Here is a 17,379-nt window from a genome sequence, read left to right on the forward strand (position 1 = left end):
GGCACTTACCCGGACTTCACTGACTTTTGAAATGGTTGTTTTCTTCAATTTCTCTATTACTGGTACAAGCATTTGGTTACTACTGATTTGCCCAAAGTGAATCCTACAAATAACAAGCAAACAGAATGATGCTCCAGAAAGCCACGCTTGTCTTATCCCCCTCCAAAACAGGAAGTGCTTCATCACTTAAAAATCTTAAAAGTACCTAAGAATCCATTAGAGCATGGTTGAGAAAAACTGCTTCTGAGAAAGAAGGCAGCACAGGTCCTTAATCACAGGAGCCATGCCTACACATAGCAGGGACTTAACAAAGATTTGCTGAATTTAATTCAACCCCCTCATGAAGCATACTCTGGAAGTGGCCATCCAGACACTGCCGAACACATATGTCTATCAGCCCCCACCTCCCCAACCAGAATTCATCAAAACAGCATGTTCCATTTTAGCATAACATGGCCTTCAGTCAACTGGAAGAGCTTGTATTTGATCCCAAAGACAACAGGGAACCGCTGGAATTTAGAGTAGTGGAGTGACATGGTCCAATTTGTACATAAGGAAAATTCCTCTGCCAACTATTTGGCTTTCAAAGTCTTTCCCAACCTGGCCCCAACCTCTCTAGTCTCACTGCATACAACTCTGAGATCCAGTAACTGGCTTGCCTTCTCCCCCCACCCCCTCCCCCCAGCACTCCACCCCCTATCTCCATGCCTCTATAGTGGCTTGCCATGTTTAGACTGTATTCTCTCCTAACCTCAATCACTTCCTTGAAGACACATCTGAAGCAAAGCCCTCTATGCCTGAGGTGCTGCTGATCCTCCCAAATGCCAGTCCCCATCCTGCCCAATCAGCTTGTATTTATTCTGTGTATACTTTGGTGTCCCTCCACAGAAAATCCAAGAGAAGCAGACAGTTTCATTTTTATCTTTGCATCTTTTTAACTCCTCATCTGTCATTTAAGAAATAAGCTGTTCCTTTTAGGAGCCTGTCATCTGCAAATAACATATTATTCAATCTAATTCATTTCAATACACCTTAAGTATGTACTATGTGCAAGATACTGTATTTAGTGCTACAGACACCACAAAGACAAAATGGAAATAGCTTCCACCCTCAAAGAAATCAATTTTTTTTTTTTTTGCTGGAGGGACATACACATGTACAGATAAGCAACTAGGGAGTAGGGCAAGGCTTCTGGAAAGAGGTGACACCTAAGAATTTTAAGAGGCAAAGAAAGGTAAGTAGGGAGGGCATTCTGGGCTTTGAGGACAACTGCTACAAAGGCAAGAATGATGGGTCTGAAAAACAGCATGACTGGAACATTGAGTGTCTGAAGATTATTAATGTGAAATAAGCCTGGAAAAGCAGGCTGCGCTTACAACGTAAAAAACATTAAGTGCTAAGCTAGAGAGTCTGTGATTTGTGCAAGGGGCAAGAAGCACCTCAGATTCAGCAAAGGAATGCTTTGGCCAGACTGGTGCTCTAGGAATGTGATTATGGCAATTGTGTGGAGGACAAACTGGAAAAAACAGAATCTTGGGAAATCAGTAAGGAAGCTATTGCAAGAGTTAAGGCTAGAGGTGATGAAGTCCTGACCTGGAGTGATGGTTGTATGAGAAAGGTGGGCATATGTGATAAAAGCTGTTGAGATATATAATCAATGAGATCTGGCAATGAAAAATTTGGGGTGAAGGGAGAGGGAAGAGTCAAGGAAGACTCAGAGACTGTGTGTGATTAAAATTGATTAACCAACAAGCAAGTAATTAAAGATGGTAGCAAACTCAAAAGAAAGAGGGAAGTTTGGAGAACAGGTGTTTTAAGGGGTGGAGAAAATGAGTTCCATTTTGCACCTGCTGAGGAGATACCAATCCATGTGAAGATATCCAGGTAACATGGGACTAAAGTAGAGTAAAACAGATTAATTTTCATGAGTATTGCCAATTCAGAAAAAGCATGCCAAGGTTTCCAAGGGGAAAAAAAGAACATTCATACAATGAAAACATGACCTAGACTCACAGAAAATCCCAAAGGACCAAGTTAGGCTATAAAAATACAATACGAATACTCAGATTAAGCATTTTCACAATTTATATCCTGTCACTCCTTGTAAAAACTCAAAGAAATGGATAATTATTCTTATTTAAAAAAAAAAAAAGAAGTCAATTCCAAGTACAGCAAAATAACTTGTATGCAACAGTTTAAACTGCATTTTTGGAGTGCCTAGAGATGTGAATGAAGGACTTAAGAATCTCAGGTCCTCCTTTGGCTGTGTGACGCTACCTTTGAACAACCTACAATGTGGAGACCTAGTGATCCTTGGGGAGGGAATATTACCTGAGGAGGAAGAAGAGGCACCGGCAGAGGAGTTCGATATCTGAGCCCAGCTGGAAAAATTCATCAAAAAGCTTCAGAATGTCTGGCACATAAGAAAAAGGCAGCACCAGGAGGGCCTCCTCCAACTCACTTCAACACCAAAGAGGAAAAGAGAAAAGCATAAACAGGGTTGTAGTGATCAGAACAATAACCCCACAGTAATCTGTTTAACTGTGGCTTAAAGGACAGTACAGTAGAAAAATAGCTGTCTTCTGTATCAGCTGTGATGCTAGAAATATAGACAAAAAAAATCTCTCACTTATGCATAAGCTCATTTGAGTAACCTTTTTTGGGTAACTAATTTCTGTTTATAATCTACTACAAAAACACTCAAATCTTCCAAGAGCTATGTTAACCTAAGAACAAAACCAGAATTTCAAAGTGGCACAGGGCAGGGTGGCATCAGTCATGGGTAAGAGAGACTGTCTCTGGAACAACTCTAAGAGTCTGTGATTCTAAGATAAGCTTTAGTTAGTAAGCACTTACGGTTTTGTTCAATCATTTGGATGTGCATACTAACACACTTTTAAATACTTCCATAAAAATCTAGATGCCCATAGACCTGGACTCTGGTCTTAGATTTATCACCATTTTGTGCACTAGTTAACCTAGTATCAGACTCTCCATTTTTCCATCTGTAAAACTTGCCCAGCTGACCTCTCACAAGGTTGCTGTGGGATATCAAATAAGATACACAGAATGACGCTTTGAAAACTATTAGGTATTATGTCACCATTAACTAACAAATATTTAAATTGCAAAATGAATAGTTGGTGCCTATGTTGACATGTTCCTCATGCAGTAATCAATTAAGTGACTATTAACGTCCAGAGAAAGAGTAAACACCAGCATAATGGCTGGTTATCTAGGGTGTTAACAAAGTCCTGATGAAGACAGCACCCACTAGGCACATTAAGTTATTTTCTTTTAGGATCTTCCCGAGTGCTCATGTATGGGACTCTGCATATGACAGGCACTCGATACACACTGCTGATTTACATAAATAAAAATTTAAAGAAGGCCTACTATGAACAAAATTTCCTGGCACCCACCTTGACTTGACTCCTTTAAACACTTCCAGTACATATGCAGAAGGCTGTAAATGAATATAAAGAGTATCAATAGTCCTCCTTTGGCTAATTAGCCAAAAATTACAAACTACAAAATCTTCCCACCTCATCTAGGGGAAAGAAATCGGCATAAATCAAAGATACTCTTCTCAGAGTACAACCAGATGAAATAACATATAGGAGATCCTAGACAATGACCAAGAGCACCCAGAAGACCACTTACAATGTCCAACTAATGATTAGAAGGAGACACAAATCTAGCTAAGATTCTTAACACCAACATGTTTTCTCACAAAAACACAAAGCCCTTTTCCTTCTTGTCCCTGAGAAGATATAATGTACTCCTCAGGATGTCTAAAGGGGAATGGTGGAAGCTCTTAAGCTGTACTCACCGAGATGTTTCCATAAGCCAGTAAGATGGGGTTAACTGGAAGAGGAACCTGTGGAGAAAACGAGGTTAAATACAATTATTCACCAGAGGCCCTTGTTTGATTAACGTCCACGCAGTATGAGGACTTTTCGACCAACACAACTCAGAAATAGGTCTTGCTGAGCTCTAGTTAGAGAATTTAAAAAAAAAAAAAAAAAGAGCAGGTCTAGGAGCTGCCAGAACAACTTCTGACGTCTGTAACATATGTGAGCTACTGTAGTTGGGCTTATCAAAGGAAGACTTTACTCCTCTCATACCAAAATTTCCCATCCTTACTTTCTCCATAAAACCAGACTTTCTTTCATGCACTCCTCCCTTCCCCTCAGTTTCCTCAGGTCTTGTTCTTAATATTTACTAATACCATTCCCCTGCCATATTTACTTCCTCTTCTTTGTTCATATATCATCTATCTCATTGTTTATCACACTGCCTCTGCTCAGAAAATGATTTATATAAATCCACTTCCTGAAGGGAAATCAATGGCTCTCTCACCTCTTTCCCTGCAGCTTTACAAATGGCTTCATGTTCTTTCATCTTTGCGGTCTCTTCTCGGTATAGCACAATGGCCTCCATGATTCTCTCAGCCTGCCCAGGGCATACAGGGAAGAGGTTAAAACAATATATTCCATTACAATCAGAAGGCCTGACTCTAAAGGGTCAGATCAACACCTTTGCTGGATTCAGTTTAAGCAAATGCAACTGGAAAAATCCTCCAACCCAAGCACAGTGTAATCAAAGGAAAATATACACAAAGGACTCTGAATATTTGGGTGCCCTTTGGTCGATCAATGAGAAGGGCATCAGTGGTGTCCCTAGCTCAGGCCCCACTATCCAACATGTAAAGTAGAGCAGCTGGCAGGAATGCTCATCCAGGAGCCAGCCGTTTCTTTTCTTCCCAGGCTGCCCTCTGCTGCTGCCTAGAATCCTCATTTCATAAATCCTCTGCCACAAAAGGGCCTTTTGATTGATAAGCAGTAAAGTAGATTTGTAAGAAAGCTGGGGCTGTGCCAAGAAAATAAGCATTCTCTACTTCTACACTAACGTACCGCTTTGACGGTTTCAACAGTTTTCTTTCCAGGAAAGTAAGTGTCACCTTGAGCCTCTCCAGGAACCTGCATAAAGAAAAAAGATGCTTTAAGTTCTCGTCACCAAAGCTGCAAAAAATGTGATTACTTAAATCCTCCTGGAAGAATATTACCGTCCTCAATAATATCTAATGCCTCTCTTTAAAAAATATGTATATTTTATCTTTCCCCAATTACATGTTAAAACAATCTTTAACATTGTTAAAAGTTTTTTTCCTCAATAATATCTAAAAGAAAAATCTAATTTCTTAAGTTTCTTTCAGATTTATCTCACATATCAGAAGTAAAAAGAATTTTCAACAATCTCTTAAAATTTAAGAGGTAATATTATAATCATACAAACTCAAAGTTTATACTATCCATACTAAACATAACAATTCAGAGTGTTTTACAGTTTACAAAGCTTTCTCTTTACAAGGAACCTGTGACAAGCAATACAGACATTATTTTCATTTTGTAGATTAGAGAAGCCAGGGACAGGGAGGTTAAGTTATGTGCCCAGGGTCACACAGGTAGTCAAGTGCTAGCTTTGGGATTTGTAAAGACATTTTTTGAATTACAGGACAAATAATCATACTGAACTGTCAATCATCTGCAAGATACCATTTTCACTACTGCCATGGGATTCTTTGTGGAAGACAATAATGCATAGATAAATAAGTAACACTACCTAGGGAACCAGTAAGTTACACCCCCCCCGGCTCCCCAATCAACCAACTGGTTTATGGCTGTAAAAATCCCAAAGCAAGTTTGGGAATTTGTTGTTGCTTTAAAATAAGACAAGTTATAAACCCTAATTCTAATAGGTAGAGAGCTTTACTTACTACTGGCTGATCTTCTTTGGCCACACTCTCCTCATACTCTGCTTCCCTTTGCTGTCAAGACACAAAATAGAACATGTTAATCTATCTAAGTGGCAGAGATTACCACACAACAGTAGGCAATGCAATACCTCAGAGAACACACAGGTTCTTTACAAAAGTGAGGTGAACTCCCAGGCACTGACAGATGGCCTCTGAACTGGTCACTCAGCACAAGCTTTGCCCCCTGTAGGAGACCACCCACAATCTTTCAGCTGGATTTCTTCTGGATATGCCCCATGAATGCTAAGATGTCTGAAACTGAAGCTGACAGTCTTACCATCTCCTGCTCTTCCTCTAGGATAAGCGGTTCCTTGGTTCTCTCCCACAGTCTGAGGGATTTGTCATGGGATGAAGACACAATGTAATCACCATTAGGACTAACAGCCAAGCACCATACCTCCTGGTGGTGGCCCTGGAGAAAAGAAAAGAGGCAAGTGAGAAGTACAATAGTCACCCATCATGATTCACACAAAATATAGTGAGGGCTCAAGGCTCAGGCTCAGAACCACTCTAAAATAGAACTGGAACAGAACGGTCAGCAGATTACCTCCAAGGTCTGGATGTGTTCAAACCTATCTGCATCCCACTGTTTAATCTTGTGGTCTTTCCCAGCAGTGAAGAAGAGATGAGACTTGGGTACAAACTGCAGATACATGACACTGAAAATGAGATAAATATCTGTATGTAAGTTCCCAAGGTGGTGAAAGAACCCTGGCAGTAAAAAGCCTTCCATGTGTGAATGGCTAAAACTGTGAACAGCTGTGCCCAGGGGAGCAGATACAGTCTTTATTAGCCACACTGGATTTTTCTTTGCCAAGCATGGCATTGCCTACATGAGGCTACATGGATTTCTACAGGACACAGACAGCATGGGGATGACTCAAAAAATGGCTTTGTAGTTGCTTTTGTGTGAAAGGACCACCTGCTCACCTGTCATCATGGGCAAAGAGAGATCGATGGCAGTCTCCAAAGTCTAAGCCCCAGATCTTTACATTCCTATCTGCAGAACCAGTTGCTATCAGTGCCCCATCCTATGACAAAAGTTCAAGATAGGAGTTGCTAATATTAATTTCCATAGTACTATAAGGTTCACAAAGCCCACTCCCCGCAACAACTCTATGAATTACATGATCCAAGGTTCCCTTTTACAGAGAGCCCTAACATTCACAGATGGGGCGAGATGGTTTGAAGTCCTATCTTAAATGAAGAAATCAAGGAGTCCCTGCCACCAACCATTATCTCAGAATAGTCATCCTCTAATTAAGGACAATAGATAGCTTTGGGAACCTTTTAAGGTTTTACTTACATAAGAGATGTCCATGCACAGAACAGGTAGTTTGTGTCCATATAAAGAGAGAAAAAACTAGGTACAAAAAGAAGAAAGAAAACCAATAATTTAGCTTACATTTCCAAAATACAGATACAGTTAGACCTTAGGATGGTAAATTGTAACATTCAGTGCAAAACTCACTTGTTTCCAATGTCCAAATGACCAAATATCAGCCCTAGGACAAACATGGTTTTAAATCCACTGCATGCCTAGCAGAGTGAATGCATAATAGCTTGCTCAATATTTATAAGTGAGATACCTAATAAAATTTGAATGATTTAGATCTCTTGCTGGCAGATCACCTTATGGTGGGCCATAGCTCTAATCCTGAGGCCCCTAAATACAAAGGCTCTGCAAACAGGAGAGGTCTACTAAGTGTTAACTGTAGTGTTATTTATAAAGTACATTCTCACTGGCTGTTCCCCCTGCCTGGAACTTTCTTGCCCCTCCTCTCTGCCTCCTGGCTTCCTTCAAGGCCCTGCTAAAAATCCTCCCTTCTACAAGAAGCCTTTCCTGATCTCCCTTAATACTAGGGCCTTCTCTCTGTTGAATATCTCCAATTTGTATCTTGTTTGTATGTGATTATCTGAATGGTATTTCTTCCATTAGACTGAGAGTTTCTTAAGAACAGGATTGTTTTTTTGCCTTTGTATCCCCAGTGCTTGGCACACAGTAATTGATTAATAATGCTTATTTGCTTTCCTTAAAAGAGAGAGACTTGTTCTCTAGCATAGCTGGGGGGGGCTTCCTTAAAATCTTAAGGACATGAAATTTTTTTTGACAGAATGATACAAGTAACAAACCAAGCTCATAAAACATGTAAAATTAGAAAGTGATTCACTTAAATCATTCAATTTATGATTATTTAAACAGAAATTTACATCTCTATCCTATCCCACACAAAATTATTCAATTAACAAATATTTGATTTATAAATCAGCTTTTTTAGAAAGCATTATCTATCAAACAGAGAGAACACCTACAGAAGAGGGAGGAACCAGTTACTTGATCACCAGTTCAAACTGCATTATCAGGGTCAATCTTTCATGTGGCTGTACCTTCAAAGTGTCAACATAGAAGATTTTCACTGTACAGTCCAGCAAAGACACAGCCAGCAGCTTTTGATTGGGGGAATAGCGCACACAGAGAACTTCCTCATCAAGCTGCAAGATACGGGTCTGCTTCGCAGAAAGCCTAGTACCACACAAGAAGAAAACAAGGTCTACATGACTTCTGTGATACCACCCTCCTCTGAAAGTCTAGGATTATTAAAAACAAGACAAAAAAAAATCTACACTTCCAGATCTCAGATCATTCCTCAAAACTATCACACCCACCTTTTTTGGGCACAGTTTTCATCTTTCACCAACTCAAAATCCCAGAACTTGACAGATTTGTCAGTACCACCAGTTACAAAGCCACGCTGAAAGACAAAGAACTATAAATTAATTCTGGAAGTCTAAGCATCTCTGGGCCTGGAAGGAAACACAAAGGCTGGCTCCAACATAGGATTTTAAATAAGAGTGTCTTCCCTTCTTAACAACCTAGTATGGAAGCTACAGAAATGGCTGCAATCAGGAGAAAAAACTCCTGAAGGATTAGCCTATGGACACAAATTACATGTGACAACTTGAGAAATTCTCTGTTTCAGCCTTACTAATGGTTAATTGCTGGTGAAAGACCTTGTTGGTCCACTGTGCTCTGAGCAAAAGAGACTCTTCAGGACAGGTCTTTAATCTGTTACAGAAAGTTTCCTCTTCAGCTGCCAGTGCTCCCCTCTATCACCTCCCCCTTTTCACATTTCTCTTTAGCCAAATAACAACAGCAGGATGAGGAAAGTTATAATTACTGAGACTTACATAGTGCCACGTATAACCTGACCCCAATCAGAAGTTATTTTTGGTTTTAGTCTGAATGAAAAATCATTTATATAAGGATTAACTATAAAGTGATGGGAATGTTCTTAAAACTAACACAACAGACCTACATTATCATGCATCTAAGTGAACATTGTTTATCAAAGTATTCATTGAGAGTATGTACAATACTTCCATTCGTCAAAATACTTTTTAAAAAGCATTTCAATTTAGAAATAGAAAGAAAACCAGTCATTCTTCATCACACCTCATTTTTGCCCCAACTTGAACACCCATCTTATTCAGCACGTATGGCTCTGAATGATTTTTTGAGATTACCAAAAAGTCAAGTTGACCCTCAAAATCCAAAGATTAGCCATTAATAACAATATTAAAAAATATATGCTGTCAGCAGTGACAACAACTCCACAGAAGCCCCCAAAATGTTCTGAGCAGTCAAAGAATCACTGGATGAAGTGTATATAGCGTAATTATTTTGAAAAGGACAGTCCTGATTATTTGATCTGAGTTCTAGTATATTTGCTCAAGAAACCAGTTATATTATGTGGGAATTTTTGCTCTGAAATCTCAGATACTTCTAGTGACAGGAACTCAAAGGCAACACGAGGGAGAAATGGTCTGATAGAGATCTATCTCTATGTATCCATCTATCTATGGAAGAAGATAAAAGAGAATTTACTTCCTAAAAACATTCTCATCTGGAAATGATGTCACATAAGGAGTCTCAAGATCTGGACCAGACCATATCTGCAAAAAGGAATCTCCTGGCAGATCAATCACGGGAAAAGCATGCACGGCTACTGCAAAGCACGACCCTAAGAATGGAGCCCTAAAGCTCTGAGGGAGAACCGAATGTCAGTTACCTGATCTGGAGAGAGTGAAATTGACCATAAAGCTCCATCATGTGCTTCAACTGTCTCCAGCAAATTTCCTGAAGCCAAGTCATAAAGCTGCAGTTTCCCTGTCTGAAAAGATACACAACGAATAGTCTGGAACTAACATGAAGGACCATACAGCTCACGGAATGTACCACACAGAGCAGGTGAGTGGGTTAAGGAACAGATCCCAAGTTCTAGTCTTCAGACTCTTTACTGGAATGCTGGGTGACAATGATATTTATCTATATCCAGTTTTTCAAACTTTAAAATGGGAACACCAAGAACAGAGGGCTTAGATAATCACTACAAACCTATGATTGGTAAACAAATGTACAAGCTAAAAATGGAAGACCAGGAGCCCTGAAATCAGGCTGAGCTGCCTAATTCATGCCTCAAAGTGAAGTTATTTTGCCCATAATTTGCTAACAATGAGACGGAGTCACACCACTTCCTATCTTGCTACTTGACTTTATTATTCCCTTCAGGCTGTCACAACCATCCTTTATCTCTTCTCTTTCACAACCAAATTCCTAGAAAATTTATTCTCTTACTCTTTTCACTCATTTCTCAACCCATTACCATTTGTCTTCCAACCTGACTACTAAACAGACTGTTCTTCAAAATGACCAATGAATGAATGATCTTAGCTTGTTTTCCATCCTCACCTTCCTCAACTTTTTACATGACTATGACATCTTACACTGCTGACCATGCCCCTCTACTTGGACCCTCTCTGGTGTGTATTTTTTGTTCACTTATGAGTAGACATGTTGCTACCCCATGATGCACACAGCTTATCTCATTCTGTCTTCTATCTCCAGCACCTAGTAAAATGCCTGGCACAGATGTGCCTGATTAACTGGCTGACTGATTGGATGCTGAGGCAAAAGAAAGAACAGGAATATCGATGTGGCATAATGGAAAGACCATTCGATAATGAGTCATGCGAGATGAACTCTCATTATGGTTCTATCACTTACTGACAGTAACACTGAGTAAATCATTTAACCTCAGTTAAAGTCTCAGTTTCTTCATCTACAAAACAGGGATAATACCATTCCATGTTCACCTCATAATGACTGTGAGGCTCAAATAAGATAATTTATGTAAAAATACTACTACTCATACTTATATTTTGCTTAAAAAATTTCTTAAAAGCTTCTTGCTACATGTCTATAAGATTGGTAGAATGAAACATCTGTCATATAATTGCAATTCTTTCACTAAACCAAGATGCCTCTTAAATTATAAAGTATTATACAAATGTAATTTCTTTTATTTTTTTTTATTATTTTTAAATTAGGGCGAGCATTTCACACTGCATGATCCAACAATCAGAAAATGATGGACCTGTACCCTTCTTTTGCTGTTGGTTAAAGACCTGCCTCTGATTACTTAAAGAATGATAGTTCACAAAAAGATCTGAAAAAGCCCTAGAAATCCAAAACAAAGCCTTTGTTTACCTTTGTTCCAATGATCACCTGCCGATCTCCGGGAACAAATAATGAACAGAGAGCATATTCACAAGTCATTGTCCGAATACACTGTAATGTAGACCTATGAGAAGAAAGGAGGGATCATAGGATCACAGATTAGAGCTGAAAAGGACCTTACAGGCCATCTTCTCTAATTCCCCAACTAAGTAAAGACAGATTCTTTTCTGCCTTACACAGGAGAAAATCACCCATCCCTACAACGCTCCACTATCTTGATCCTGAGGCTCTAAAGCTTAAAGGAACCTCAGATCAAAGCTCATCATTAGACCATTTCGACATGTGACTTGGTCTTGCAATCTCAGCATTAAAAATAAGAAAAGCCTTAGTAACTCAGGACTCAAATGCACCTTTAATACCTCTATAATAGGACCTACTACTCCATAGAGAACTTTGTGCCCTTGAGAAAGACCTTTCGTGAGCAATCAAAGGAAGAGCTTCCCTTTGTGGAATCCTACTCATTTTTAAGTATCATCGAATATTCCTTATAGTCAGTAAGGGGGGAAAAAAGGAATGGCCAAAACAAAGGTAGCTCCTAAGTTAGGATGGCAACGTTCAAGCTGACAATTTTTTAATCAAAAAACAAAAGACACATATCTTCAAACACCCCTAAGTGTCATAACAGATTCTCCACGTTCATCTGGCTACTTCTTCCCACAACAGTTTACTAATAAAAGGTTATCATTTCTATCCAAGAGGACAACAACGGCAGCCTGATGAAGCAAATCAAATTTCTCTGATTTATGGTCCCGCCATCACTTAAGTTCTCTTAGACTTAGTTTCCTCATCTAAAAAATCATGATGATACTGGTAGTACCTTCCCATGCAGCACTGCTGTAAGACTAAAATGATGTTATATGTGTAAAATGCTTTGCAAATTATAAAGTCCATTATGTAGATGTCATTATTAATGACATTTAATCACATAATTAATGATCATTAATAATTATTAGCCATGCTACTGTTGAAATAAGTAAAATTAACCTAAATTTTATGTAACGATAAAATTCAAATGCATATTACTCGGGCCCAAATTCCGTTTTATAGTACCATAAAGATTTTAGATTTAAAGATTTAATATGAAGCAGAAAGTTCAACCTCTCTTTATAAACTCAGTCTGGAGTTAGTTAAAAAAACAAAATGAAATGTCACATCAGATGAATTTTTAAGGAAGTACATTTGGGTGCTTGGGGAACCAGTAAGTTTTTTAAAGTTTAAACCAATAAGTTTTTAAAGTTTAAATCACAGAACAAATGGAAGGATAGTACCCTGGCCCTGTGGAGAGCAGCCATTAAGAAAATGAGATTCACAAACCTGTTCCATATCTTGACAGAATCAGCAGCCGCTGAAAGGACAGCAATATTGTCAGAACTAAAGGACAAGGTCCGGACATCACTGCGGTGGCCCCCGATGGTGATCCTGGCTGTCCTGATGGGCTGTGGGGCGGGAGTGGATGGGTTCAGGGTATACACTTCCACTAGGTTGTTTTGCAGCAGCAAGACAGCTTTCAACCCTCCATGGGGAGAATGAATCAAGTCAAAGGACCTGTGTGGGATAAAATTAACTTCAGAATGGATTCCCATCATAAGCTTGTCACATTTCTCCACAAAGATGGCCTCTTCTTGGAGTTCAGAATGCTCTAACCAATGTGGATGGAGCACACATCAGTGGGACATTCAATCGTAAATAACTTTCAAAGACTCAAAAATGTCAAGCCTGCATAATCTTGACAATAGCAACGCTAACAGGATTATTTTCCAAGGAACAAGCTTTTATAGCATGTTACCAATTTATTTTTTGCTACAAAGGAGGAAACAGGGTAAACTACTACTGAGTGAGGTGAAGATGGAAAGCCACAAGGATAGCACAAAGAATGAAGACAGGGCTGTGTGATCAAAGCAAAGGATGTATTTTACAAAGAGTTACTTGCCTAAATCAAGAATCATTTTCTATGCTCGGTTAGCAGTAAGAACACAGGTATTTTGGTTTTTTTTTTTTTAACTGTTTTTTGGTTTGGTTTTATGGGGAAGAAAGAAAAGGAAGGGAGGAGAAAGGCTATGCCCAGCTCTGTACAATGACCAATTCAATAACATTTACTAAGCATCTAGGATGTAGAGTGCTAGGTGATGGTATAACTACAGTATTTAGATAAGAGAAAGTACCTGCCCCCACCAAACTTACAGTCTAGCAGTGAGAAAAGGCATACACAGAGAACTACAACACAAAACAATACATGATAAATGCATCAGATATAAAACCAAAATTCTTTGTGAGGTATGCAGGGGGAATATAATAATATAAAATTACTGACTGCAATAGTGAGGGCAAACCTCATGAAGAATGCTGCAGCAGGGGAGCTAGGCTATGACTATCAAGGACACCCTCATTCTTCTGGATCAAATGAAAATTTAACTGCAAAGATCCGTCTGAGAGCTAATGTCACCTTCACTCACTTGATCTTGGCCGAAGCTTTGATGTTAGCCACCCGCTGGATCTCATCTTGCAGAGACATACTGACCTCAACATCTTCTTGCTCCCCTTCACCAGAACTTAATCTAGAAATAAAATAAAAATAAAAATATCCTAAAATTTACAATTCTTAACAAACTGACAGCATTAAAAGTCCAATATTAGTCCCAATGTGATCCAAGAGAATTACATCCAAAACAAGCGCTTTTATTCAAATTCTTAAGAACTTCTTTTGACAGTGGAACTCAAAGGCAACTTAACTAAACATCTGCCTGTGCCACAAGCAGACAAGTAAAACATGATAGAAATGGGTGGGGAGGAATTGTTCTTGTGTATGTGCCCTGAGTACAAGGAAAATCGGCATTTAAGCAGACAGATCATATTAAAATGAATTCTTGAGGAAATGGAATATCCTCTCTAACAAGTTTTTCTAAGGAAAGTAACTCAATGAAATGGATGGCTAGAACAGCTTAGATATTATTGTGCTGGTAATATAAGGAAGGGTCCAGTAGGAAATGCGAAAGTCCATTACGAAAGAATAATGTATAATGGGTATTTCTTGCCTTTTTAATGGGTGGGGGATAAAGAGGATTTGGAACTAAAAATATATTTTTTAAAATCAAAAAAATAAGAAAGTTGTTACAGAAGGCCAATAAAAAATCATTTGCTTAATACTTGCAGAAACTGGTATGTAAGGCTGTATTAGCCCATCAGGTTCAGGAACCTAGATCATGTGTAGTTATCTTACCAGCTTCTAAGAAGTAGCCTCAGACCGCTGAACAACCTCCTTCCACTAAGGCTCCTATCCTTTATGGAAAACTTATTGCCCACTAAGAGCTAAGCAACTTGTAAGCTGGATTCCAGATAAAGGCAACATCATTTATGCCTAACATTATTTAAGAAGAGACAGCTGATGACAACCTAGTTCTTGACACCAATTACTGCCTTTAAAAATGGACAATTCTTATTCCTCTAAACGAAATTTCAATCTTCCTATCAGTAAAATATGGGTTGTGCCATACACTTGTAGTTGAAATAAGCTGACAGAACTTACTTAGCCTTTTTTCTGGCTTTCTTAATTTTCTTATCCATTTTCTTCTGAACTTCCTCTTTGGAAAGAATACAAAACACTTCCAAAACAGAATCAGTTCCCTGCAAGAGGCAAACAGATTGATATTAGTCCAACAACTAGGAAAGAATATTGAAGTCTATTTTGTCTACAGTAAAGTCTCAATCTAACTCTTGTTCCTGCTAGGAGCTGCAGTAGGATGGCAAAGAGTGCTGAAAACTCAGTCAGAGGAGTCAGAGGAGTTGGGTTCAAATCCTGGTTCTGCTACTTACTCTAGTGTAACCTTGGGAAAACATTCAATCTCTGAGGCATCAGTTTCCTTATCTTTTAAAGAAAGGGAATGGATTAAATGATATTTTCACTTATGGCAATTTTAAACTACCCAGATTTGAAGCTGTAATGGGGATATTTACAATAGTGCTACTAAATCACAAGGATATAGACAGTTCTCACTTTATGTTCAGTGGACTGTTTTGCAAACCTCTACATAAAGCAATTTTTACATGATGTGAATTTGCCCAAAGATGCAGAAAAGAGAGGGAGGGGGCCACCACATGGTTCAAGGACACATGGGGACTGGGGAGAGAAGCGAGAACAGGAGGAGGAGGAACATATGGGAACACGGGCAGCCACATGGGGGCCTGGCCAGAACTGAGAGGAAGAACATGTGGGGAACAGCCATGGGCAGACAGGAGAGGACAAATGAGGGCAGGACACACAAGCAGGTAGAAGGAGCAGGACAAAGGTCTCCTCTCTTAGCACCAGAGGTCTCAAGGGTAGTCCCCAATCCACCGGCAGTGGTCTCTCCATGCATCTATTTCTTCTGCTTTCACTTTGGGGGGGTGGGGGTGGGGGGGATTTAGTGGAATGCCTCGGAGCACCAAGCCAAGGGGCAGGAGCAAGGAGTCAGTGCACTGTACTGTATGGTAAAGTTTAAAAAGGTGCTTTTTTTGGAATGTGGATTTTTTTCATAATTCTTCGAGTAAAGTCAAATTTGAATAACATGAAATTACATAAAGCAAGAACTGGCAGTATATAAAAGGTAGGCTGAGTTGGGGATCAATAAAAATACATGATGACTCATTTGTTTCCTAATATCTTTTCTAAATCTAAACCTATGATTCTACATAAAGTCCTGTAATTTCTTTGTATCTCAAGTTAACTCATCTGTAAAAATGGGATACATTTTAAATAATAACAACCATGATAGCAATAACAAAGTAGAGACCTTATGATGTAAATGTCTAGACCAGGGCTGTCCAAAATGGGCCGGCAGCCACAGAAATTTACACAAATGCTTTAGTAAAGGAAGCTGAGCTACTGCAGAGCTCTCACTAAAATGGCAAATCAAAATGTATTGTCTATGGTTTCAATAAAAACCTAAAGTTGGACAGCCCTGGTCTAGACAATACTGAAATGAATTAACAGGATCCATGAAAACATGTCACTTCACATTTTATAAGAAAGGAGAAGGAGTTTTCTATTCCCTCTTATGTTTATTACTTACATGACAAGCAAGAATCCTGCCTGTCCGGTCAACAGCAAGATTTACAACTCGGTCTCTTCCTTCCCGCATTATGGAACCAGCTTTGCTACATGAAAGAATACGCTACAAAGGAAGCAAAAAAAGACAGAGTGGTGAAAGGTAGGCTCTGCTACATCTTTGGGAGGAAAAATAAACAAGTGAACAGTGGGGTTCAGAAGATAAACTGGCATTCTCTAAAGAGCAACACATGCACCCAAACCCTGCAGTGCTTCCTTCTCAAACCCATCAGGCTCAGGAAGGAGAGTATTATAGGAATGGACATTACATCCTCAGGGTCTTCATCTGCTTCAGGGTCCCCAGTCTCTGTTCCATGATTCCCCTGAATTCCAAGAGAAGATCCTCTGCTCTTCTTTGAGTTGGGTTCATCGAGGTCTTTCATCTATTCATTGTATGTACATGGGAAGACAAAAAAAAAAAAGACATTGTAGAGGAGGCTGCCATCTTTGCCCTGATAATATGGAACATTCCCACCCTAAAAGTTGGTCAGAATACACCAACAGCTTGTGTTCTCCATGGTCTGGACCTTTTTGATGGCAGAACAATGTTGTCTGCAGCCTCCATACTGCCCAAGGTCATGGTACTGAAAGAGCCCAGCACCAGAGGATAGGGACCCTCTCACATTGAACTACATGTTAACTCTAGCACCTCAACTGAATGAATACACATTATGCTATAGGACAAGGATTCCTAAAGAAGAATGCAAGTGAGAAACCTACAAGAAATTCACCTCAGTTTAATTCAACGGGACTTTATTAAGTGCTCAACATGAGCTAGAGATATAAAGGCAAAAATTAGGCAGCCTATACCCTCGAGGAACTTTGGGGAGGTGAAGGAGGTGGTAACAGGGAAGGGCATTAGGAAAGCCACCTGACCAGTTTATGATTATGGCTTCCTCCAGC

General features: G+C 39.4%; 1 protein-coding gene across 1 annotated transcript in view; it reads right to left on the bottom strand.

The window, feature by feature from the left end:
• Positions 1–17,379, bottom strand: part of WDR3 (WD repeat domain 3) — a 32,170-nt gene that overhangs the window by 4,009 nt on the left and 10,782 nt on the right. The window contains exons 7-26 of the mRNA XM_036767112.1: positions 16,746–16,859; positions 16,442–16,543; positions 14,920–15,017; positions 13,850–13,951; positions 12,711–12,941; positions 11,367–11,460; positions 9,889–9,990; positions 8,486–8,571; positions 8,207–8,342; positions 7,125–7,181; positions 6,749–6,849; positions 6,366–6,477; positions 6,096–6,230; positions 5,780–5,830; positions 4,917–4,982; positions 4,363–4,455; positions 3,833–3,880; positions 3,423–3,466; positions 2,332–2,460; positions 10–103 (exon numbers count right to left, since the gene is read on the bottom strand). Of these exons, the coding sequence (XP_036623007.1) occupies positions 10–103; positions 2,332–2,460; positions 3,423–3,466; positions 3,833–3,880; positions 4,363–4,455; positions 4,917–4,982; positions 5,780–5,830; positions 6,096–6,230; positions 6,366–6,477; positions 6,749–6,849; positions 7,125–7,181; positions 8,207–8,342; positions 8,486–8,571; positions 9,889–9,990; positions 11,367–11,460; positions 12,711–12,941; positions 13,850–13,951; positions 14,920–15,017; positions 16,442–16,543; positions 16,746–16,859 (1,995 nt within the window). The remainder of the gene's footprint in view (positions 1–9; positions 104–2,331; positions 2,461–3,422; positions 3,467–3,832; positions 3,881–4,362; positions 4,456–4,916; positions 4,983–5,779; positions 5,831–6,095; positions 6,231–6,365; positions 6,478–6,748; positions 6,850–7,124; positions 7,182–8,206; positions 8,343–8,485; positions 8,572–9,888; positions 9,991–11,366; positions 11,461–12,710; positions 12,942–13,849; positions 13,952–14,919; positions 15,018–16,441; positions 16,544–16,745; positions 16,860–17,379) is intronic.

This window comes from Trichosurus vulpecula, chromosome 7 (assembly GCF_011100635.1).
Source record: "Trichosurus vulpecula isolate mTriVul1 chromosome 7, mTriVul1.pri, whole genome shotgun sequence".
NCBI classification, from domain to species: domain Eukaryota; kingdom Metazoa; phylum Chordata; class Mammalia; order Diprotodontia; family Phalangeridae; genus Trichosurus; species Trichosurus vulpecula.